Below are 25,673 nucleotides of genomic sequence, written 5' to 3'. Positions count from 1 at the left end.
CTCCTTAGTGTCCCTTAGTCTGTCCTCTCCCCCCTGGTGAAGGTGCGCTCTCTGCAGTATGAGAGGCTGGGCATGGGGAGGACCTCTCTCCTTAGTGTCCCTTAGTCTGTCCTCTCCCCCCTGGTGAAGGTGCGCTCTCTGGAGTATGAGAGGCTGGGCACGGGGAGGGCCTCTCTCCTTAGTGTCCCTTAGTCTGTCCTCTCCCCCCTGGTGAAGGTGCACTCTCTGGAGTATGAGAGGCTGGGCACAGGGAGGACCTCTCTCCTTAGTGTCCCTTAGTCTGTCCTCTCCCTCCTGGTGAAGGTGCGCTCTCTGGAGTATGAGAGGCTGGGCACGGGGAGGGCCTCTCTCCTTAGTGTCCCTTGGTCTGTCCTCTCCCACCTGGTGAAGGTGCGCTCTCTGGAGTATGAGAGGCTGGGCACAGGGAGGACCTCTCTCCTTTAGTGTCCCTTAGTCTGTCCTCTCCCCTCCTGGTGAAGGTGCGCTCTCTGGAGTATGAGAGGCTGGGCACGGGGAAGGCCTCTCTCCTTAGTGTCCCTTAGTCTGTCCTCTCCCCTCCTGGTGAAGGTGCGCTCTCTGGAGTATGAGAGGCTGGGCACGGGGAGGGCCTCTCTCCTTAGTATCCCTTAGTCTGTCCTCTCCTCCTGGTGAAGGTGCGCTCTCTGGAGTATGAGAGGCTGGGCACGGGGAGGACCTCTCTCCTTAGTGTCCCTTAGTCTGTCCTCTCCCTCCTGGTGATGGTGCGCTCTCTGGAGTATGAGAGGCTGGGCACGGGGAGGACCTCTCTCCTTAGTGTCCCTTAGTCTGTCCTCTCCCTCCTGGTGATGGTGCGCTCTCTGGAGTAAGAGAGGCTGGGCATGGGGAGGACCTCTCTCCTTAGTGTCCCTTAGTCTGTCCTCTCCCCTCCTGGTGAAGGTGCGCTCTCTGGAGTATGAGAGGCTGGGCACGGGGAGGACCTCTCTCCTTAGTGTCCCTTAGTCTGTCTTCCCCCCTCCTGGTGAAGGTGCGCTCTCTGGAGTATGAGAGGCTGGGCATGGGGAGGACCTCTCTCCTTAGTGTCCCTTAGTCTGTCCTCTCCCCTCCTGGTGAAGGTGCACTCTCTGGAGTATGAGAGGCTGGGCACGGGGAGGACCTCTCTCCTTAGTGTCCCTTAGTCTGTCTTCCCCCCTCCTGGTGAAGGTGCGCTCTCTGGAGTATGAGAGGCTGGGCACGGGGAGGACCTCTCTCCTTAGTGTCCCTTAGTCTGTCCTCTCCCTCCTGGTGAAGGTGCGCTCTCTGGAGTATGAGAGGCTGGGCACGGGGAGGACCTCTCTCCTTAGTGTCCCTTAGTCTGTCCTCTCCCTCCTGGTGAAGGTGCGCTCTCTGGAGTATGAGAGGCTGGGCACGGGGAGGGCCTCTCTCCTTAGTGTCCCTTAGTCTGTCCTCTCCCTCCTGGTGAAGGTGCGCTCTCTGGAGTATGAGAGGCTGGGCACGGGGAGGACCTCTCTCCTTAGTGTCCCTTAGTCTGTCCTCTCCCCTCCTGGTGAAGGTGCGCTCTCTGGAGTATGAGAGGCTGGGCACGGGGAGGACCTCTCTCCTTAGTGTCCCTTAGTCTGTCCTCTCCCTCCTGGTGAAGGTGCGCTCTCTGGAGTATGAGAGGCTGGGCACGGGGAGGGCCTCTCTCCTTAGTGTCCCTTAGTCTGTCCTCTCCCCTCCTGGTGAAGGTGCGCTCTCTGGAGTATGAGAGGCTGGGCACGGGGAGGACCTCTCTCCTTAGTGTCCCTTAGTCTGTCCTCTCCCCTCCTGGTGAAGGTGCGCTCCCTGGAGTATGAGAGGCTGGGCACGGGGAGGACCTCTCTCCTTAGTGTCCCTTAGTCTGTCCTCTCCCTCCTGGTGAAGGTGCGCTCTCTGGAGTATGAGAGGCTGGGCACGGGGAGGGCCTCTCTCCTTAGTGTCCCTTAGTCTGTCCTCTCCCCTCCTGGTGAAGGTGCGCTCTCTGGAGTATGAGAGGCTGGGCACGGGGAGGACCTCTCTCCTTAGTGTCCCTTAGTCTGTCCTCTCCCCTCCTGGTGAAGGTGCGCTCTCTGGAGTATGAGAGGCTGGGCACGGGGAGGACCTCTCTCCTTAGTGTCCCTTAGTCTGTCCTCTCCCTCCTGGTGAAGGTGCGCTCTCTGGAGTATGAGAGGCTGGGCACGGGGAGGGCCTCTCTCCTTAGTGTCCCTTAGTCTGTCCTCTCCCCTCCTGGTGAAGGTGCGCTCTCTGGAGTATGAGAGGCTGGGCACGGGGAGGACCTCTCTCCTTAGTGTCCCTTAGTCTGTCCTCTCCCCTCCTGGTGAAGGTGCGCTCCCTGGAGTATGAGAGGCTGGGCACGGGGAGGACCTCTCTCCTTAGTGTCCCTTAGTCTGTCCTCTCCCTCCTGGTGAAGGTGCGCTCTCTGGAGTATGAGAGGCTGGGCACGGGGAGGGCCTCTCTCCTTAGTGTCCCTTAGTCTGTCCTCTCCCCTCCTGGTGAAGGTGCGCTCTCTGGAGTATGAGAGGCTGGGCACGGGAAGGGCCTCTCTCCTTAGTGTCCCTTAGTCTGTCCTCTCCCCCCCAGGTGAAGGTGCGCTCTCTGGAGTATGAGAGGCTGGGCACGGGGAGGGCCTCTCTCCTTAGTGTCCCTTAGTCTGTCCTCTCCCTCCTGGTGAAGGTGCGCTCTCTGGAGTATGAGAGGCTGGGCACGGGGAGGACCTCTCTCCTTAGTGCCCCTTAGTCTGTCCTCTCCCCTCCTGGTGAAGGTGCGCTCTCTGGAGTATGAGAGGCTGGGCACGGGGAGGGCCTCTCTCCTTAGTGTCCCTTAGTCTGTCCTCTCCCTCCTGGTGAAGGTGCGCTCTCTGGAGTATGAGAGGCTGGGCACAGGGAGGTCCTCTCTCCTTAGTGTCCCTTAGTCTGTCCTCTCCCTCCTGGTGAAGGTGCGCTCTCTGGAGTATGAGAGGCTGGGCACGGGGAGGGCCTCTCTCCTTAGTGTCCCTTAGTCTGTCCTCTCCCTCCTGGTGAGGGGGGTGGACGGGACTTGGACTATACGATCCTGGGCACTGGTCTGGACTATATAGCGCGGACTTTGGATGGGGATTTAGTTATATTTAATGTTATTTCTGTTTGCTGTTCTGTCTTTTTGCTGTTTGTGGTTTAGGTATTTATTGAAAAAAATAAAATAAAAATAGAATTTTTAGGAGGTGGAACTGGGTGCAGGTTCTGTTTCCATGCTGAGTGTGTGTGTGTGGTGAGTGAGTGTGTGTGATGTGCGGTGAGTGAGTGTGTGTGTGTGTGTGATGTGCGGTGTGTGGTGTGTGTGTGTGATGTGCGGTAAGTGTGTGGTGAGTGTTTGGTGATTGTGTGTGTCAGTGTGATGTGCGTGGTGTGAGGGTGAGTGTGATGTGTGTGTAATCCATCAGTCAGCAGGTGCTTGTAGATTGCGGTGTGTGTGTGATGTGTGTGATGTGTGTGTGATGTGTGTGTAATCCATCAATCAGCAGGTGCTTGTAGATTGCGGTGAGTGTGTGATGTGTGTGGTGAGTGTGTGATGTGTGTGATGTGTGTGTAATCCATCAGTCAGCAGGTGCTTGGAGAGTGCGGTGTGGTGTGTGATGTGTGTGTGTGTGGTGAGTGTGTGATGTGTGTGTGTGGTGAGTGTGTGATGTGTGTGATGTGTGTGTAATCCATCAGTCAGCAGGTGCTTGTAGAGTGTGGTGATGTGTGTGATGTGTGTGTGTGTGGTGAGTGTGTGATATGTGTGTAATCCATCAGTCAGCAGGTGCTTGTAGATTGCGGTGAATGTGTGATGTGTGTGGTGAGTGTGTGATGTGTGTGTGTGTGTGTGGGGAGTGTGTGATGTGTGTGTAATCCATCAGTCAGCAGGTGCTTGTAGAGTACGGTGAGTGTGTGATGTGTGTGTGTGGTGAGTGTGTGATGTGTGTGTAATCCATCAGTCAGCAGGTGCTTGTAGATTGCGGTGAGTGTGTGATGTGTGTGATGTGTGTGTAATCCATCAGTCAGCAGGTGCTTGTAGATTGCAGTGAGTGTGTGATGTGTGTGGTGAGTGTGTGATGTGTGTGTAATCCATCAGTCAGCAGGTGCTTGTAGATTGCTTTGAGTGTGTGATGTGTGTGTGTGGTGAGTGTGTGATGTGTGTGTAATCCATCAGTCAGCAGGTGCTTGTAGATTGCTTTGAGTGTGTGATGTGTGTGTGATGTGTGTGGTGAGTGTGTGATGTGTGTGATGTGTGTGTAATCCATCAGTCAGCAGGTGCTTGTAGATTGCGGTGAGTGTGTGATGTGTGTGTGTGGTGAGTGTGTGATGTGTGTGATGTGTGTGTAATCCATCAGTCAGCAGGTGCTTGTAGATTGCTTTGAGTGTGTGATGTGTGTGTGATGTGTGTGGTGAGTGTGTGATGTGTGTGTAATCCATCAGTCAGCAGGTGCTTGTAGATTGCGGTGAGTGTGTGATGTGTGTGTGTGGTGAGTGTGTGATGTGTGTGTAATCCATCAGTCAGCAGGTGCTTGTAGATTGCTTTGAGTGTGTGATGTGTGTGTGATGTGTGTGGTGAGTGTGTGATGTGTGTGTAATCCATCAGTCAGCAGGTGCTTGTAGATTGCGGTGAGTGTGTGATGTGTGTGGTGAGTGTGTGATGTGTGTGTGATGTGTGTGGTGAGTGTGTGATGTGTGTGTAATCCATCAGTCAGCAGGTGCTTGTAGAGTGCGGTGTGGTGAGTGTGTGATGTGTGTGTGTGGTGAGTGTGTGATGTGTGTGTGATGTGTGCGGTGAGTGTGTGATGTGTGTGGTGAGTGTGTGATGTGTGTGTAATCCATCAGTCAGCAGGTGCTTGTAGATTGCGGTGAGTGTGTGATGTGTGTGGTGAGTGTGTGATGTGTGTGGTGAGTGTGTGATGTGTGTGGTGAGTGTGTGATGTGTGTGTAATCCATCAGTCAGCAGGTGCTTGTAGAGTGCGGTGTGGTGAGTGTGTGATGTGTGTGTGTGGTGAGTGTGTGATGTGTGTGTGTGATGTGTGCGGTGAGTGTGTGATGTGTGTGATGTGTGTGTAATCCATCAGTCAGCAGGTGCTTGGAGAGTGCGGTGTGATGTGTGTGTGATGTGTGTGGTGAGTGTGTGATGTGTGTGTAATCCATCAGTCAGCAGGTGCTTGTAGATTGCGGTGAGTGTGTGATGTGTGTGTGTGTGTGGTGAGTGTGTGATGTGTGTGTAATCCATCAGTCAGCAGGTGCTTGTAGATTGCGGTGAGTGTGTGATGTGTGTGGTGAGTGTGTGATGTGTGTGTGATGTGTGTGGTGAGTGTGTGATGTGTGTGTAATCCATCAGTCAGCAGGTGCTTGTAGAGTGCGGTGTGGTGAGTGTGTGATGTGTGTGTGTGGTGAGTGTGTGATGTGTGTGTGTGATGTGTGCGGTGAGTGTGTGATGTGTGTGGTGAGTGTGTGATGTGTGTGATGTGTGTGTAATCCATCAGTCAGCAGGTGCTTGTAGAGTGCGGTGTGGTGAGTGTGTGATGTGTGTGTGTGTGGTGAGTGTGTGATGTGTGTGTGATGTGTGTGGTGAGTGTGTGATGTGTGTGGTGAGTGTGTGATGTGTGTGTAATCCATCAGTCAGCAGGTGCTCGTAGATTGCGGTGAGTGTGTGATGTGTGTGTGTGGTGAGTGTGTGATGTGTGTGTGTGGTGAGTGTGTGATGTGTGTGTGATGTGTGTGTAATCCATCAGTCAGCAGGTGCTTGTAGATTGCGGTGAGTGTGTGGTGAGTGTGTGATGTGTGTGTAATCCATCAGTCAGCAGGTGCTTGTAAATTGCGGTGAGTGTGTGATGTGTGTGTGATGTGTGTGTGATGTGTGTGTGATGTGTGTGTGATGTGTGTGATGTGTGTGGTGAGTGTGTGATGTGTGTGGTGAGTGTGTGATGTGTGTGTAATCCATCAGTCAGCAGGTGCTCGTAGATTGCGGTGAGTGTGTGATGTGTGTGTGTGGTGAGTGTGTGATGTGTGTGTGTGGTGAGTGTGTGATGTGTGTGTGTGGTGAGTGTGTGATGTGTGTGTGATGTGTGTGTAATCCATCAGTCAGCAGGTGCTTGTAGAGTGTGGTGAGTGTGTGATGTGTGTGTAATCCATCAGTCAGCAGGTGCTTGGAGAGTGCGGTGAGTGTGTGATGTGTGTGATGTGTGTGTAATCCATCAGTCAGCAGGTGCTTGGAGAGTGCGGTGAGTGAGGTTTCGGCAGGCCGGGCTCCTCCTGTTTCTGTCACCCTCTCGGCTCCTCCAGTGTCGGTGACAGTGGCCGTGGGGCAGTCACATTCCTGGCCCGGGGCTGTAGCTGAGGGTTTGGCAGGTTCACTGTCGCTTCCTCATACCTGGACCTACAGACCTTCCCTCCTTGTGTGAGGAAATCTCCGGGGATGAGAAGACGCAGACGTTGTCCTTTCCCATAGAGGAGATCCACAAGACCCTCAGAAGAGAGACAGAGGTCCTGCGTCCACCATGGCCACCATTGGGAAGGTGATATTCAGGATGTAAGTACCTGGACAGGAGGGTGGGCAGGGGGTCAGGGGTCTTGGGTTTGGGGGATGTTCCAGGATTTTGCTGCCATTTATCAGGAAGATTCTCCAGTCGTCCCCGGATGAATCCGAGTATCCGGGGCAGCAAGCGCTGGGGTCCCTCCCATCTATGATACGCGTCTTCTAGGGGGCAGCACTGAGCATCTGACATATACCTCACCCTTATCTTTGGGGCTTGTGCCTCATATGAAGGGAGGTGTCAGGTTTAGTAATGGTCAGTGTACAACCTCACTGATAACAGAGAGCAACAGATGGTGTTCCCCTGAGAAGAGACTGTGCTAGTACAGAAGGGAGAGGAGCAGTGTGAGAGTGCTGAGAAGAGACTGTGCTAGTACAGAAGGGAGAGGAGCAGTGTGAGAGTGCTGAGAGGAGACGGTCCCTGGGTACAGAAGGGAGAGGAGCAGTGTGAGAGTGCTGAGAGGAGACTGTCCCTGGGTACAGAAGGGAGAGGAGCAGTGTGAGAGTGCTGAGAGGAGACGGTCCCTGGATACAGAAGGGAGAGGAGCAGTGTGAGAGTGCTGAGAAGAGACTGTGCTAGTACAGAAGGGAGAGGAGCAGTGTGAGAGTGCTGAGAAGAGACTGTGCTAGTACAGAAGGGAGAGGAGCAGTGTGAGAGTGCTGAGAGGAGACTGTCCCTGGATACAGAAGGTAGAGGGGTAGTGTGAGAGTGCTGAGAGGAGACTGTCCCTGGGTACAGAAGGGAGGAGGAGCAGTGTGAGAGTGCTGAGAGGAGACTGTCCCTGGGTACAGAAGGGAGAGGAGCAGTGTGAGAGTGCTGAGAGGAGACTGTCCCTGGATACGGAAGGGAGGGGAAGGATTGTGAGAGTGCTGAGAGGAGGCTGTCCCTGGGTACGGAAGGGAAAGGAGCAGTGTGAGAGTGCTGAGAGGAGACTGTCCCTGGGTACAGAAGGGAGAGGAGCAGTGTGAGAGTGCTGAGAGGAGGCTGTTCACGGTTACAGAAGAGAGAGCAGTGTGAGAGTGCTGAGAGGAGACTGTCCCTGGGTACAGAAGGGAGAGGAGGAGTGTGAGAGTGCTGAGAGGAGACTGTCCCTGGGTACAGAAGGGAGGAGGAGCATTGTGAGAGTGCTGAGAGGAGACTGTCCCTGGGTACAGAAGGGAGGAGGAGCATTGTGAGAGTGCTGAGATTAGACGGTCCCTGGATACAGAAGGGAGAGGAGCAGTGTGAGAGTGCTGAGAGGAGACTGTCCCTGGATACAGAAGGGAGAGGAGCAGTGTGAGAGTGCTGAGAGGACTGTCCCTGGGTACAGAAGGGAGAGGAGCAGTGTGAGAGTGCTGAGAGGGGGCTGTCCCTGGGTACAGAAAGGGAGAGGAGGAGTGTGAGAGTGCTGAGGGGAGACTGTCCCTGGGTACAGAAGGGAGAGGAGGAGCAGTGTGAGAGTGCTGAGAGGAGACTGTCCCCGGTTACAGAAGGGAGAGGAGCAGTGTGAGAGTGCTGAGAGGAGACTGTCCCTGGGTACAGAAGGGAGGAGGAGCATTGTGAGAGTGCTGAGGGGAGACTGTCCTCCAGTACAGTAGAGAGAGGAGCAGTGTGAGAGTGCTGAGAGGAGGCTGTCCCTGGGTACGGAAGGGAAAGGAGCAGTGTGAGAGTGCTGAGGGGAGACTGTCCTCAAGTACAGAAGAGAGAGGAGCATTGTGAGAGTGCTGACGGGAGGCTGTCCTCCAGTACAGAAGGGAGAGGAGCATTGTGAGAGTGCTGAGGGGAGACTGTCCTCCAGTACAGTAGAGAGAGGAGCAGTGTGAGAGTGCTGAGAGGAGACTGTCTCTGGGTACAGAATGGAGAGGAGCAATGTGAGAGTGCTGAGAGGAGACTGTCCCTGGGTACAGAAGGTAGAGGAGCAGTGTGAGAGTGCTGAGAGGAGACTATCCCTGGGTACAGAAGGGAGAGGAGCAGTGAGAGAGTGCTGAGAGGAGACTGTCCCTAGGTACAGAAAGGAGAGGAGCAGTGTGAGAGTGCTGAGAGGAGACTGTCCCTGGGTACAGAAGGGAAAGGAGCTGTGTGAGAGTGCTGAGGGGAGACTGTCCCTGGGTACAGAAGGGAGAGGAGCAGTGTGAAAGTGCTGAGAGGGGGCTGTCCCTGGGTACAGAAAGGGAGAGGAGGAGTGTGAGAGTGCTGAGGGGAGACTGTCCCTGGGTACAGAAGGGAGAGGAGGAGCAGTGTGAGAGTGCTGAGAGGAGGCTGTCCCCGGTTACAGAAGGGGGAGGAGCAGTGTGAGAGTGCTGAGAGGAGACTGTCCCTGGGTACAGAAGGGAGGAGGAGCAGTGTGAGAGTGCAGAGAGGAGACTGTCCCTGGGTACAGAAGGTAGAGGAGCAGTGTGAGAGTGCTGAGAGGAGACTGTCCCTGGGTACAGAAGGGAGAGGAGCAGTGTGAGAGTGCTGAGGGGAGACTGTCCTCAAGTACAGAAGAGAGAGGAGCATTGTGAGAGTGCTGAGGGGAGACTGTCCTCCAGTACAGTAGAGAGAGGAGCAGTGTGAGAGTGCTGAGAGGAGGCTGTCCCCGGTTACAGAAGAGAGAGGAGCAGTATGAGACTGCTGAGAGGAGGCTGTCCCTGGGTACGGAAGGGAAAGGAGCAGTGTGAGAGTGCTGAGGGGAGACTGTCCCTGGGTACAGAAGGGAGAGGAGGAGCAGTGTGAGAGTGCTGAGAGGAGGCTGTCCCCGGTTACAGAAGGGAGAGGAGCAGTGTGAGAGTGCTGAGAGGAGACTGTCCCTGGGTACAGAAGGGAGAGGAGCAGTGTGAGAGTGCAGAGAGGAGACTGTCCCTGGGTACAGAAGGTAGAGGAGCAGTGTGAGAGTGCTGAGAGGAGACTGTCCCTGGGTACAGAAGGGAGAGGAGCAGTGTGAGAGTGCTGAGGGGAGACTGTCCTCAAGTACAGAAGAGAGAGGAGCATTGTGAGAGTGCTGACGGGAGGCTGTCCTCCAGTACAGAAGGGAGAGGAGCATTGTGAGAGTGCTGAGGGGAGACTGTCCTCCAGTACAGTAGAGAGAGGAGCAGTGTGAGAGTGCTGAGAGGAGACTGTCTCTGGGTACAGAATGGAGAGGAGCAATGTGAGAGTGCTGAGAGGAGACTGTCCCTGGGTACAGAAGGTAGAGGAGCAGTGTGAGAGTGCTGAGAGGAGACTATCCCTGGGTACAGAAGGGAGAGGAGCAGTGAGAGAGTGCTGAGAGGAGGCTGTCCCCGGTTACAGAAGGGAGAGGAGCAGTGTGAGAGTGCTGAGAGGAGACTGTCCCTGGGTACAGAAAGGAGAGGAGCAGTGTGAGAGTGCTGAGAGGAGACTATCCCTGGGTACGGAAGGTAGAGGAGCAGTGTGAGAGTGCTGAGAGGAGACTGTCCCTGGGTACAGAAGGGAGAGGAGCAGTGTGAGAGTGCTGAGAGGAGACTGTCCCCGGGTAAAGAAGGGAGAGGAGCAGTGTGAGAGTGCTGAGAGGAGACTATCCCTGGGTACGGAAGGTAGAGGAGCAGTGTGAGAGTGCTGAGAGGAGACTGTCCCTGGGTACAGAAGGGAGAGGAGCAGTGTGAGAGTGCTGAGAGGAGACTGTCCCTGGGTCGTAGGAGACTGCAGTGTGAGAGTGCTGAGAGGAGACTGTCCCCGGGTAAAGAAGGGAGAGGAGCAGTGTGAGAGTGCTGAGAGGAGACTGTCCCCGGGTAAAGAAGGGAGAGGAGCAGTGTGAGAGTGCTGAGAGGAGACTGTCCCCGGGTAAAGAAGGGAGAGGAGGAGCAGTGTGAGAGTGCTGAGAGGAGACTGTCCCTGGGTAAAAAAGGGAGAGGAGCAGTGTGAGAGTGCTGAGAGGAGACTGTCCCTGGGTATAGAAGGGAGAGGAGCAGTGTGAGAGTGCTGAGAGGAGACTGTCCCTGGGTACAGAAGGGAGAGGAGCAGCGTGAGAGTGCTGAGAGGAGACTGTCCCTGGGTACAGAAGGAAGAGGAGCAGTGTGAGAGTGCTGAGAGGAGACTGTCCCTGGGTTGTAGGAGACTGCAGTGTGTGGCCATACATTGCAGCACACAGTCGCACAACCTCTTGCCCTCTGACCTTCTCTGTGTAGTGTCACTATCTGCCGAGCAGGAAACACCAGTTCTGCCGGTGGAGGGTTTGCACAGGCTCGAGCCTTCCCTGCAGAGATGTCGTCTGTATATGTTGGTGGAAATGTCACGGGGAATCCTGTGCCCCTTCCCTAGGGTCCCCGCTGCGTAGTGATGCTGGGACCCCCATGTCCATAGTAATGGGGAGAAACAATAGAGAAAATGCCGGAATCTGCTCCCAGCGAGGGTTAACCCCTCAGGGTCCAGCCTGCATGTACAGGGCTTGGTTTTTCAGAGGGGTCCTATGTGACGGAGATTTTAGGGTAAAGTTTCCAGAGAACATATTGTTACATTTTAAAGGAAAACAAAACGAGGAAAAGTCTGACATGAATAATCCAGGAACCATAATCTGTATCTATATCGCCATCATATTCCGTAGCGTTACACATCATGGGGGACAGGTACACATATAATATGACATTACACAGTACAGACAGTCATATGGATTCAGTTCAGTCCGGGGGCCCCTAAGTTTTAGCTGTAATCCATATGGCATAGCTGGTAGTCGCCGGCTCCCTGCTCCTCCGGCTCCAGCATGTTGTGGCTCTGTGGGTCATAGGGCGCCGGCCTCTGCCCCTGACCTCCCCCTGTGCCTCCTGTGTTCTCACCTCCGCCTCTTATCTGCTGCTATTTTTGTATTTCCATGTTTTTGTTGTGTTCCCCTGGAGACGGGCGTCGTGTATGGAGGGTAAATGGGTGCGGGAGGTTTATGTTGTAAAGGTTTTATGTATATTTTTTCCATTCCTATGAATTGTAGACCGAAATCCCCCCCCCCCCCGCTCCTGTGTTACAGTCACCCTGGAGACCTCAGAGCCGAACCTATCACCCAGATCTGTGCAGGAGGCTGATGTCAGGTGTGAACAGTCACTTACTGACCCCATGACCTCCTGCCAGGTGACCCCGTGACTGATGTGTTATTGGGGGTAATGTGGCCGCTCTGCCCTGGCTGGTGCTGTAGTGTAGGGCTTATATGGCAGGATGGCAATGCTTGGAGGGCACCAAGCATCTACCTGTGGGCTCAGTGTCCTGTGTACTATGTGCAGGGTACTGTGTACTATGTGCAGTGTGTACTATGTGCAGGGTACTGTGTACTATGTGCAGGGTCCTGTGTACTATGTGCAGTGTGTACTATGTGCAGGGTCCTGTGTACTATGTGCAGGGTCCTGTGTACTATGTGCAGTGTCCTGTGTGCTATGTGCAGGGTACTGTGTACTATGTGCAGGGTACTGTGTACTATGTGCAGGGTCCTGTGTACTATGTGCAGTGTGTACTATGTGCAGGGTCCTGTGTGCTATGTGCGGGGTCCTGTGTGCTATGTGCGGGGTCCTGTGTGCTATGTGCGGGGTCCTGTGTGCTATGTGCGGGGTCCTGTGTGCTATGTGCGGGGTCCTGTGTGCTATGTGCAGTGTGTACTATGTTTAGGGTCCTGTGTACTATGTGCAGTACCCTATGTACTATGTGCAGTGTCCTGTGTACTATGTGCAGTGTCCTGTGTACTATGTGCAGTGTCCTGTGTACTATGTGCGGGGGGTGTGTACTATGTGCGGGGGGTGTGTACTATGTGCGGGGGGTGTGTACTATGTGCGGGGGGTGTGTACTATGTGCAGCGTCTACTATGTGCAGAGGTGTGTGTACTATGTGCAGGGGTGTGTGTACTATGTGCAGGGGTGTGTGTACTATGTGCAGGGGTGTGTGTACTATGTGCAGGGGGGGGGGTGTACTATGTGCAGGGGGGGGGTGTACTATGTGCAGAGGATGATACAGGGAGAGGATGTAATGATGTGCTGCCCCCGGGGGATGATACAGGGAGAGGATGTAATGATGTGCTGCCCCCGGGGGGATGATACAGGGAGAGGATGTAATGATGTGCTGCCCCCCGGGGGATGATACAGGGAGAGGATGTAATGATGTGCTGCCCCCGGGGGATGATACAGGGAGAGGATGTAATGATGTGCTGCCCCCCGGGGGATGATACATGGAGAGGATGTAATGATGTGCTGCCCCCGGGGGATGATACAGGGAGAGGATGTAATGATGTGCTGCCCCCCGGGGGATGATACAGGGAGAGGATGTAATGATGTGCTGCCCCCGGGGGACTGATACAGGGAGAGGATGTAATGATGTGCTGCCCCCGGGGGATGATACAGGGAGAGGATGTAATGATGTGCTGCCCCCGGGGGATGATACAGGGAGAGGATGTAATGATGTGCTGCCCCCGGGGGATGATACAGGGAGAGGATGTAATGATGTGCTGCCCCCGGGGGATGATACAGGGAGAGGATGTAATGATGTGCTGCCCCCCGGGGGATGATACAGGGAGAGGATGTAATGATGTGCTGCCCCCGGGGGATGATACAGGGAGAGGATGTAATGATGTGCTGCCCCCGGGGGATGATACAGGGAGAGGATGTAATGATGTGCTGCCCCCGGGGGATGATACAGGGAGAGGATGTAATGATGTGCTGCCCCCCGGGGGATGATACAGGGAGAGGATGTAATGATGTGCTGCCCCCGGGGGATGATACAGGGAGAGGATGTAATGATGTGCTGCCCCCGGGGGATGATACAGGGAGAGGATGTAATGATGTGCTGCCCCCGGGGGGATGATACAGGGAGAGGATGTAATGATGTGCTGCCCCCGGGGGGATGATACAGGGAGAGGATGTAATGATGTGCTGCCCCCGGGGGGATGATACAGGGAGAGGATGTAATGATGTGCTGCCCCCGGGGGGATGATACAGGGAGAGGATGTAATGATGTGCTGCCCCCGGGGGATGATACAGGGAGAGGATGTAATGATGTGCTGCCCCCGGGGGATGATACAGGGAGAGGATGTAATGATGTGCTGCCCCCGGGGGATGATACAGGGAGAGGATGTAATGATGTGCTGCCCCCGGGGACTGATACAGGGAGAGGATGTAATGATGTGCTGCCCCCGGGGGATGATACAGGGAGAGGATGTAATGATGTGCTGCCCCCGGGGACTGATACAGGGAGAGGATGTAATGATGTGCTGCCCCCGGGGGATGATACAGGGAGAGGATGTAATGATGTGCTGCCCCCGGGGGATGATACAGGGAGAGGATGTAATGATGTGCTGCCCCCGGGGGGATGATACAGGGAGAGGATGTAATGATGTGCTGCCCCCCGGGGGATGATACAGGGAGAGGATGTAATGATGTGCTGCCCCCGGGGGGATGATACAGGGAGAGGATGTAATGATGTGCTGCCCCCGGGGGATGATACAGGGAGAGGATGTAATGATGTGCTGCCCCCGGGGGATGATACAGGGAGAGGATGTAATGATGTGCTGCCCCCGGGGGATGATACAGGGAGAGGATGTAATGATGTGCTGCCCCCGGGGGATGATACAGGGAGAGGATGTAATGATGTGCTGCCCCCGGGGGACTGATACAGGGAGAGGATGTAATGATGTGCTGCCCCCCGGGGGATGATACAGGGAGAGGATGTAATGATGTGCTGCCCCCGGGGGATGATACAGGGAGAGGATGTAATGATGTGCTGCCCCCCGGGGGATGATACAGGGAGAGGATGTAATGATGTGCTGCCCCCGGGGACTGATACAGGGAGAGGATGTAATGATGTGCTGCCCCCGGGGGATGATACAGGGAGAGGATGTAATGATGTGCTGCCCCCGGGGGATGATACAGGGAGAGGATGTAATGATGTGCTGCCCCCGGGGGGATGATACAGGGAGAGGATGTAATGATGTGCTGCCCCCGGGGGATGATACAGGGAGAGGATGTAATGATGTGCTGCCCCCGGGGGATGATACAGGGAGAGGATGTAATGATGTGCTGCCCCCGGGGGATGATACAGGGAGAGGATGTAATGATGTGCTGCCCCCCGGCGGATGATACAGGGAGAGGATGTAATGATGTGCTGCCCCCGGGGGATGATACAGGGAGAGGATGTAATGATGTGCTGCCCCCGGGGGATGATACAGGGAGAGGATGTAATGATGTGCTGCCCCCGGGGGACTGATACAGGGAGAGGATGTAATGATGTGCTGCCCCCCGGGGGATGATACAGGGAGAGGATGTAATGATGTGCTGCCCCCGGGGGATGATACAGGGAGAGGATGTAATGATGTGCTGCCCCCGGGGGATGATACAGGGAGAGGATGTAATGATGTGCTGCCCCCGGGGACTGATACAGGGAGAGGATGTAATGATGTGCTGCCCCCGGGGGATGATACAGGGAGAGGATGTAATGATGTGCTGCCCCCGGGGACTGATACAGGGAGAGGATGTAATGATGTGCTGCCCCCGGGGGATGATACAGGGAGAGGATGTAATGATGTGCTGCCCCCGGGGGGTGATACAGGGAGAGGATGTAATGATGTGCTGCCCCCGGGGGGATGATACAGGGAGAGGATGTAATGATGTGCTGCCCCCGGGGGGATGATACAGGGAGAGGATGTAATGATGTGCTGCCCCCGGGGATGATACAGGGAGAGGATGTAATGATGTGCTGCCCCCGGGGGATGATACAGGGAGAGGATGTAATGATGTGCTGCCCCCGGGGGGGATGATACAGGGAGAGGATGTAATGATGTGCTGCCCCCCGGGGGATGATACAGGGAGAGGATGTAATGATGTGCTGCCCCCGGGGGATGATACAGGGAGAGGATGTAATGATGTGCTGCCCCCGGGGGACTGATACAGGGAGAGGATGTAATGATGTGCTGCCCCCCGGGGGATGATACAGGGAGAGGATGTAATGATGTGCTGCCCCCGGGGGATGATACAGGGAGAGGATGTAATGATGTGCTGCCCCCGGGGGATGATACAGGGAGAGGATGTAATGATGTGCTGCCCCCGGGGGATGATACAGGGAGAGGATGTAATGATGTGCTGCCCCCCGGGGGCTGATACAGGGAGAGGATGTAATGATGTGCTGCCCCCCGGGGGATGATACAGGGAGAGGATGTAATGATGTGCTGCCCCCGGGGGATGATACAGGGAGAGGATGTAATGATGTGCTGCCCCCGGGGGATGATACAGGGAGAGGATGTAATGATGTGCTGCCCCCGGGGGATGATACAGGGAGAGGATGTAATGATGTGCTGCCCCCGGGGGATGATACAGGGAGAGGATGTAATGATGTGCTGCCCCCGGGGGATGATACAGGGAGAGGATGTAATGATGTGCTGCCCCCGGGGGATGATACAGGGAGAGGATGTAATGATGTGCTGCCCCCGGGGGATGATACAGGGAGAGGATGTAATGATGTGCTGCCCCCCGGGGGATGATACAGGGAGAGGATGTAATGATGTGCTGCCCCCGGGGGATGATACAGGGAGAGGATGTAATGATGTGCTGCCCCCGGGGGATGATACAGGGAGAGGATGTAATGATGTGCTGCCCCCGGGGGATGATACAGGGAGAGGATGTAATGATGTGCTGCCCCCGGGGGATGATACAGGGAGAGGATGTAATGATGTGCTGCCCCCGGGGGGGATGATACAGGGAGAGGATGTAATGATGTGCTGCCCCCGGGGGATGATACAGGGAGAGGATGTAATGATGTGCTGCCCCCCGGGGGATGATACAGGGAGAGGATGTAATGATGTGCTGCCCCCGGGGGGATGATACAGGGAGAGGATGTAATGATGTGCTGCCCCCCGGGGGATGATACAGGGAGAGGATGTAATGATGTGCTGCCCCCGGGGGATGATACAGGGAGAGGATGTAATGATGTGCTGCCCCCGGGGGTGCCCCCAGGGCTCTCTGATTGGGGCAGATGACCCCCGTGCTGTGCAGTGACGCTGTGCTCTCTCTCTATCCGCAGTATGATCGTCATCATCGTCCTCCTGGTGGCAGCCATCGCTCTCATCATTGGCCTCAGTGTTGCAGGTAAGTGCGGACACCCTGACACGTGGCGTCTTCCGTGTAATGTGCGCTGGTGACCCGTGGACCTCGCCCTCCAGGTAACAGCGCGGTGAATGATGTGGCCACCAGCAATGCGGTGGGGCAGATCGGAGAAGACGTCGTCCTCGGCTGCACCTTCACCCCCGATGTAAAACAATACAACAACATCGTGTGGCGGAAGGCGGACGCCCCCGGGATCGTCTACAAATACGAGAACGGGAAGGTCTCACTGTCGGAGCAGAGTGCAGAGTTCAAGGGTCGCACCGCGCTCTTCCTCAACCAAGTGTCTGCGGGAAACGCCTCCCTGAAGATCAGCAACGTCCAGATAAACGATCGGGGGGTCTACAGGTGCAGCATCACCAACGCCAAGGGCACCGGAGAAAACAAGCTGAGCCTCAGCGTGGGGGGTGAGCCACCTCAGCTTCTGTATTACACAGGTGTAGGGGGCGGGGCTTCTGTATTACACAGGTGTAGGGGGCGGGGCTTCTGTATTACACAGGTGTAGAGGGCGGGGCTGCTGTAGTACGCAGGTGTAGGGGTCAGGGCTTCTGTATTACACGGGTGTAGGGGGCGGGGCTTCTGTATTACACAGGTGTAGGGAGCAGGGCTTCTGTATTACACAGGTGTAGGGGCGGGGCTTCTGTATTACACAAGTGTAGGGAGGAAGGCTTCTGTATTACACAGGTGTAGGGGGCGGGGCTTCTGTATTACACAGGTGTAGGGGGCGGGGCTTCTGTATTACACAGGTGTAGGGGGCGGGGCTTCTGTATTACACAGGTGTAGGGAGCAGGGCTTCTGTATTACACAGGTGTAGGGAGCAGGGCTTCTGTATTACACAGGTGTAGGGAGCGGGGCTTCTGTATTACACAGGTGTAGGGGGCGGGGCTTCTGTATTACACAGGTGTAGGGAGCGGGGCGTCTGTATTATACAGGTGTAGGGGGCGGGGCTTCTGTATTACACAGGTGTAGGGGCGGGGCTTCTGTATTACATAGGTGTAGGGGGCGGGGCTTCTGTATTACACGGATGTAGGGGTCAGGGCTTCTGTATTACACTGGTGTAGGGGGCAGGGCTTCTGTATTACACTGGTGTAGGGGGCAGGGCTTCTGTATTACACTGGTGTAGGGGGCGGGGCTTCTGTATTACACTGGTGTAGGGGGCGGGGCTTCTATATTACACTGGTGTAGGAAGCAGGGCTTCTGTATTACACTGGTGTAGGAAGCAGGGCTTCTGTATTACACCGGTGTAGGGGGCGGGGCTTCTGTATTACACAGGTGTAGGGAGCAGGGCTTCTGTATTACAGGTGCAACATCCCCCACCGGGGCCTAGCCCTTGAGGTGAGGCCTGGAGACAGCCGGGGCCCGCGGTACCGGAGTGGCTGGCGGTTGCGGCCTAAGCACGCTATTGTCACGGTGCTTGGTACGGGGGAACCGGAGGGCTGTCCTACAGCCTGGCAGGTCTCCAGCAGGGTGGTGTTGGCAAGAAAAGATGAGGGAGCGGCTGCTATAGCGGATCTCCCTGGGGCAACCCCTTAATGTCCCGAGGGTGAGTCTCTGGGTGATGGACAGGGTGCCGGTGATGAAGGCAGCCGTATTAGCAGGGACCAGACGGAGACAGAAGTTGAAGAAAACAACTTACAGTTCTTTATTGGAACCGCAGGAACCGCAGCAAACGTGCCTTTAACAGGTAGATGGAGTGCTGAGATGCTTTTGGAGGGAGCCTCAGGAGATAGGTCACCAGCCTGGATGTAGAGGGCAGGCTGGGAGGCAGCTGTGTCCTGGTAGGAAGCTTCAGCTTGTCCTGTAGGGCTTCAGGTATCACCTTTTAAAGGTAAGATGATACCCCTTTTCCTCACAATACTAACTCTAATCTGTTACTCCACTCTTCAGAGGCAGGGGCTAGGCTCTTCCTGCTCTGGTATGGGCTAGACTGAGATTACTCACTCACTCACTGATTCTCTTAGGATTCCACACTAGAATAATCACCACTAGAATCCTCTCTGAAAGAACTCCAGAACATTCCTGGCCAGGGGGTTTTATTACCTCCCTTTGGTCAGGTGGTGGCTGCTCCTCCAATCACATCTCAGCTTACAGAGCACAGGATGTAACACATATCATTGGATAACAGCATCTGGCATTATACAAAATACTTAACTCCTGCCTTGCCAGGCAGGATTCACCACTGCAATATCCCTATGTCCTATCAGAACCATGTTGTGTAATGGGATTACATGCAGGTGGGACGTATTCGCAAACCCTACCTCACCATTGCATCGGCGAGGGTGTTGCACAGGGGTATAGGGGGCAGGGCTTCTGTATTACAGGGGGCAGGGCTTCTGTATTACACAGGTGTAGGGAGCAGGGCTTCTGTATTACAGGGGTACAGGGGGCAGGGCTTCTGTATTACACTGTTGTAGGGAGCAGGGCTTCTGTATTACACTGTTGTAGGGAGCAGGGCTTCTGTATTACACAGGTGTAGGGGGCAGGGCTTCTGTATTACACAGGTGCAGGGGGCGGGGCTTATGTATTACACGGGTACAGGGGGCAGGGCTTCTGTATTACACTGGTGTAGGGGGCAGGGCTTCTGTATTAAACTGGTGTAGAGGACAGGGCTTCTGTATTACATGGGTGTAGGGGGCAGGGCTTCTGTATTACACTGGTGTAGGGAGCAGGGCTTCTGTATTACACCGGTGTAGGGGGCCGGGGCTTCTGTATTACACGGATGTAGGGGTCAGGGCTTCTGTATTACACAGGTGTAGGGGGCGGGGCTTTTGTATTACACTGGTGTAGGGGGCGGGGCTTCTGTATTACAGGGGTATAGGGGGCAGGGCTTCTGTATTACAGGGGTACAGGGGCGGGGCTTCTGTATCACACAGGTGTAGGGAGCAGGGCTTCTGTATTACAGGGGTACAGGGGGCAGGGCTTCTGTATTACACAGGTGTAGGGAGCAGGGCTTCTGTATTACAGGGGTATAGGGGGCAGGGCTTCTGTATTACAGGGGTACAGGGGCGGGGCTTCTGTATTACACAGGTGTAGGGAGCAGGGCTTCTGTATTACAGGGGGCAGGGCTTCTGTATTACACAGGTGTAGGGAGCAGGGCTTCTGTATTACAGGGGTATAGGGGGCAGGGCTTCTGTATTACAGGGGTACAGGGGGGCAGGGCTTCTGTATTACACAGGTGTAGGGAGCAGGGCTTCTGTATTACAGGGGTACAGGGGGCAGGGCTTCTGTATTACACTGGTGTAGGGGGCAGGGCTTCTGTATTACACAGGTGTAGGGAGCAGGGCTTCTTTATTACACTGGTGTAGGGAGCAGGGCTTCTGTATTACACTGTTGTAGGGAGCAGGGCTTCTGTATTACACTGTTGTAGGGAGCAGGGCTTCTGTATTACACTGTTGTAGGGAGCAGGGCTTCTGTATTACACAGGTGTAGGGAGCAGGGCTTCTGTATTACAAGGGTACAGGGGGCAGGGCTTCTGTATTACACTGGTGTAGGGGGCAGGGCTTCTGTATTACACTGGTGTAGAGGGCAGGGCTTCTGTATTACACCGGTGTAGGGGGCAGGGCTTCTGTATTACACTGGTGTAGGGAGCAGGGCTTCTGTATTACACCGGTGTAGGGGGCGGGGCTTCTGTATTACACGGATGTAGGGGTCGGGGCTTCTGTATTACACAGGTGTAGGGGGCGGGGCTTTTGTATTACACTGGTGTAGGGGGCGGGGCTTCTGTATTACACTGGTGTAGGGGGCGGGGCTTCTGTATTACACTGGTGTAGGAAGCAGGGCTTCTGTATTACACCGGTGTAGGGGGTGCGGCTTCTGTATTACACTGGTGTAGGGAGCAGGGCTTCTGTATTACAGGGGTATAGGGGGCAGGGCTTCTGTATTACAGGGGTACAGGGGCGGGGCTTCTGTATTACACAGGTGTAGGGAGCAGGGCTTTTGTATTACAGGGGTACAGGGGGCAGGGCTTCTGTATTACACTGGTGTAGGGGGCAGGGCTTCTGTATTACACTGGTGTAGGGAGCAGGGCTTCTGTATTAAACTGGTGTAGGGAGCAGGGCTTCTGTATTACACTGGTGTAGGGAGCAGGGCTTCTGTATTACACTGTTGTAGGGAGCAGGGCTTCTGTATTACACTGTTGTAGGGAGCAGGGCTTCTGTATTACACAGGTGTAGGGGGCAGGGCTTCTGTATTACACAGGTGTAGGGAGCAGGGCTTCTGTATTACATGGGTGTAGGGGGCAGGGCTTCTGTATTACACCGGTGTAGGGGGCGGGGCTTCTGTATTACACAGGTGTAGGGATCACACAGCCTCTGCCCTGGTGCTGGATATCCTTGCAGTGTGTCCTCTCTGTCTCCAGCTTACTCTGCAGTGACCATCACTAACGTCTCGCAGACCTCCCTGCGCTGCGACTCCCCCAGGTGGCTCCCCAAACCCTCAGTCACCTGGATGGAGGTGGAGTCTAAGACTAACCTGAGCAGCACCCCCACATATGTGCCGGACCTCAGCGACACCTTCCAGGTCATCTCCGAACTACAGGGGGCAAAACTCAATACACAGTACAGATGCCTAATACAGAACGAGCTCGCCCAGGCCGAAGGTGACGCCATGCTGACAGGTGAGTGGTGTGGGGGCGGGGACATCACAGGTGTGTAGTGTGGGGGCGGGGACATCACAGGTGTGTAGTGTGGGGGCGGGGACATCACAGGTGTGTAGTGTGGGGGCGGGGACATCACAGGTGTGTAGTGTGGGGGCGGGGACATCACAGGTGTGTAGTGTGGGGGCGGGGACATCACAGGTGTGTAGTGTGGGGGCGGGGACATCACAGGTGTGTAGTGTGGGGGAGATGACATCACAGGTGTGTAGTGTGGGGGAGAGGACATCACAGGTGTGTAGTGTGGGGGAGAGGACATCACTGGTGTGTAGTGTGGGGGAGATGACATCACTGGTGTGTAGTGTGGGGGAGATGACATCACAGGTGTGTAGTGTGGGGGAGAGGACATCACTGGTGTGTAGTGTGGGGGAGAGGACATCACAGGTGTGTAGTGTGGGGGAGAGGACATCACAGGTGTGTAGTGTGGGGGAGAGGACATCACAGGTGTGTAGTGTGGGGGAGATGACATCACTGGTGTGTAGTGTGGGGGAGATGACATCACAGGTGTGTAGTGTGGGGGAGAGGACATCACAGGTGTGTAGTGTGGGGGAGAGGACATCACTGGTGTGTAGTGTGGGGGAGAGGACATCACTGGTGTGTAGTGTGGGGGAGAGGACATCACTGGTGTGTAGTGTGGGGGAGAGGACATCACTGGTGTGTAGTGTGGGGGAGAGGACATCACAGGTGTGTAGTGTGGGGGAGAGGACATCACTGGTGTGTAGTGTGGGGGAGAGGACATCACAGGTGTGTAGTGTGGGGGAGAGGACATCACAGGTGTGTAGTGTGGGGGAGAGGACATCACTGGTGTGTAGTGTGGGGGAGAGGACATCACTGGTGTGTAGTGTGGGGGAGAGGACATCACAGGTGTGTAGTGTGGGGGAGGGGACATCACAGGTGTGTAGTGTGGGGGAGGGGACATCACTGGTGTGTAGTGTGGGGGAGAGGACATCACTGGTGTGTAGTGTGGGGGAGAGGACATCACTGGTGTGTAGTGTGGGGGAGAGGACATCACTGGTGTGTAGTGTGGGGGAGATGACATCACAGGTGTGTAGTGTGGGGGAGGGGACATCACAGGTGTGTAGTGTGGGGGCGGGGGACATCACAGACGTTGTAAGGACTGTTGTCACTCGGCTCTGTATCCGCCATCTTTCGGTCTCTGATGAATCATATTTTGTAGTCACCGGCCTGAAGACACAAACCCGTCTGCAGATCTTGGCTTCTGCCCAGATGACGTCACCTTCCCTTCTCCTCTTGTGCCTCCTTGTCCTGATCTTACATCTTGAAGCTGTAGACTTGTAGACATCACTGATGGTGAGAAGAAAACCTTGTCCTGCTCCAGGTCTCTGTGTCCTAAGACTCCTCACGTCATGGAAGGGAACCATGGGGGGACCCAGCTCTGCCCATCACTGCCCCAAAAGTGTGGCTCCAGGAGTGGTGGGAAGCCGGGGATGCTGCCTCCCACCTATAACAGTACCACCTGTACCGCCCTCCATCCAGTTATATCAGGTTTTTCTGCTGGTCCATAAATAGTAGAACCTCAGTGACCCCTGGAGATTGAGGAGTCGCCCATAAAATCATAACAGCCATTGTCTCCCCGAGGTCCCATCCAGGCCACCATTTTGATTATGTCCTGTAGCAGGATGAACATGTGTTTTGCCGTCACTTCTCCTCAGAGCTCCTTCCTCCCGACCTGTGAAGACAATCCATGGACCATGAGTCCTCCATGTTCTATCAGCTGCAGGACTTCATCTTCAGAAGACCTGGCGTCACGTGAGGTTCTAGTGATCTGGTAGGACCTCCAGGCCCCATGCAGCAGGTACATGGACAGAAGCCACCAGCAGACCCAGGACTCAGGGAGGGAGTCCAGAGACACGGCGCCCCAGGTTCTGGATTCCTTATGTGATCAGACAGGAGGCCACGAGGATATCACGAGGGATCTGCGAGGCCAGAATTAGGAAGGAGCACCGGAGAACCTCAGGAACAGAGGTAGAGCCCCTGGAGCACAGAGTATTTCGGGAGAGGACGTGGACGGTCACTTCAATGTCGCTTTCCATGAAGTTTCTTTTTCTATTTATTTCCCATGATCCTCTCTGCCTTCTTGTGTTTTTACTGCAGATGTGAAATAAAGTCTAATGTGCATCCTGATCTTACGTACCCCAGACAAGCATCACATGACACTGCCGCCCCCAGGTCACCAGCGGTACTGGAAGCGGACGCTGACTCCAATCAGTGGAGACCTACCCAGACTCCCACACTCACCTTGTTTTACCAGTACTCGGCCCATTTCTAGCCCTCCTGACATGGTGACCCGATAATATATAGTATACAGTAGTCCTAGAAACCCCTTTCAGGATGCGCCCACACCAGGGCCGGCGCCAGCACTGTGCACACCCGGGGCAAGTGCCGGGGCCCAGAGCTGCTGGGGGGCCCACATAAGGCTGTACATGAGGAATCCATGGGGAAGAGGGGGCTGTATATAGAATATCCATGAGGAGGAGGAGCGGCTCCTCAGTGATCTCATCTCACCCGTTATCACCCTCAGCTGCTTCTGAAAGACTGAATGTTTGAGTGTAGCCCAATGCTCAGGCACCTACCTGCCGGGGAGGGGGCGCAGGGACCGGCCTGGAACTAATTAGACCCAAGTGAGGCGGATAATAATGGCCGGGAGATGGAGCCTCAGCGAGAGCAAAGGTTCAAGCAGCGACTGGGGAACATCACGAATATCTGGGTCTAATACATAAAGATGATTTCAAATGGTTGAACATGCGCTGTACATGTATATACCCCTCACACCTCAACTGACCACACTGTACCCCCACATATATCATATATACCCCTCACACCTCAACTGACCACACTGTACCCCCACATATATCATATATACCCCTCACACCACAACTGACCACACTGTGCCCCCACATATATCATATATACCCCTCACACCACAACTGACCACACTGTGCCACCCACATGTATCATATATACCCCTCACACCTCAACTGACCACACTGTACCCCCACATATATCATATATACCCCTCACACCACAACTGACCACACTGTGCACCACATATATCATATATACCCCTCACACCACAACTGACCACACTGTGCCCCCCACATGTATCATATATACCCCTCACACCACAACTGACCACACTGTACCCCCACATATATCATATATACCCCTCACACCACAACTGACCACACTGTACCTCCACATATATCATATATACCCCTCACACCACAACTGACCACACTGTGCCCCCACATATATCATATATACCCCTCACACCACAACTGACCACACTGTGCCCCCACATATATCATATATACCCCTCACACCTCAACTGACCACACTGTACCCCCACATATATCATATATACCCCTCACACCACAACTGACCACACTGTGCACCACATATATCATATATACCCCTCACACCACAACTGACCACACTGTGCCCCCCACATGTATCATATATACCCCTCACACCACAACTGACCACACTGTACCCCCACATATATCATATATACCCCTCACACCACAACTGACCACACTGTACCTCCACATATATCATATATACCCCTCACACCACAACTGACCACACTGTACCCCCACATATATCATATATACCCCTCACACCACAACTGACCACACTGTACCCCCACATATATCATATATACCCCTCACACCACAACTGACCACACTGTGCCCCCACATATATCATATATACCCCTCACACCACAACTGACCACACTGTGCTCCCACATATATCATATATACCCCTCACACCACAACTGACCACACTGTACCTCCACATATATCATATATACCCCTCACACCACAACTGACCACACTGTACCCCCACATATATCATATATACCCCTCACACCACAACTGACCACACTGTACCCCCACATATATCATATATACCCCTCACACCACAACTGACCACACTGTACCTCCACATATATCATATATACCCCTCACACCACAACTGACCACACTGTACCCCCACATATATCATATATACCCCTCACACCACAACTGACCACACTGTGCCCCCCACATGTATCATATATACCCCTCACACCACAACTGACCACACTGTACCCCCACATATATCATATATACCCCTCACACCTCAACTGTCCACACTGTACCCCCATATATATCATATATACCCCTCACACCACAACTGACAACACTGTGCCCCCATATATATCATATATACCCCTCACACCACAACTGATCACACTGTACCCCATATATATCATATATGCCCCTCACACCACAACTGACCACACTGTGCCCCCACATATATCATATATACCCCTCACACCACAACTGTACACACTGTACCCCACATATATCATATATACCCCTCACACCACAACTGATCACACTGTACCCCATATATATCATATATACCCCTCACACCACAACTGACCACACTGTAC

General features: G+C 54.6%; 1 protein-coding gene across 1 annotated transcript; it reads left to right on the top strand.

Moving 5' to 3' along the window:
• The first annotated feature begins 6,227 nt into the window (after positions 1 to 6,227).
• On the top strand, positions 6,228 to 23,342 carry LOC140110480 (V-set domain-containing T-cell activation inhibitor 1-like). Its single transcript, XM_072132231.1, has 6 exons — positions 6,228 to 6,525; positions 16,481 to 16,545; positions 16,620 to 16,967; positions 20,918 to 21,175; positions 22,389 to 22,522; positions 22,885 to 23,342. Exons 1-5 carry the CDS (start codon positions 6,494 to 6,496, stop codon positions 22,508 to 22,510), a joined length of 825 nt encoding a protein of 274 aa, XP_071988332.1. The 5' UTR covers positions 6,228 to 6,493; the 3' UTR covers positions 22,511 to 22,522; positions 22,885 to 23,342.
• The last annotated feature ends 2,331 nt before the right edge of the window (positions 23,343 to 25,673 follow it).

The sequence above is a fragment of the Engystomops pustulosus genome, unplaced genomic scaffold (genome assembly GCF_040894005.1).
Source record: "Engystomops pustulosus unplaced genomic scaffold, aEngPut4.maternal MAT_SCAFFOLD_285, whole genome shotgun sequence".
Lineage (NCBI taxonomy): Eukaryota > Metazoa > Chordata > Amphibia > Anura > Leptodactylidae > Engystomops > Engystomops pustulosus.
The sequence above is the reverse complement of the archived record's forward strand: the minus strand, read 5'-3'. Positions and strand labels throughout refer to the sequence as shown.

Bases quoted from the DNA above. Each gene is read 5' to 3' on its own strand.
- LOC140110480 (XM_072132231.1), top strand. From the start codon at position 6,494: ATGGCCACCATTGGGAAGGTGATATTCAGGAT. The intron at 16,546-16,619 runs GTAAGTGCGGAC...CTCGCCCTCCAG, and splicing joins CATTGGCCTCAGTGTTGCAG to GTAACAGCGCGGTGAATGAT. The intron at 21,176-22,388 runs GTGAGTGGTGTG...CATATTTTGTAG, and splicing joins AGGTGACGCCATGCTGACAG to TCACCGGCCTGAAGACACAA.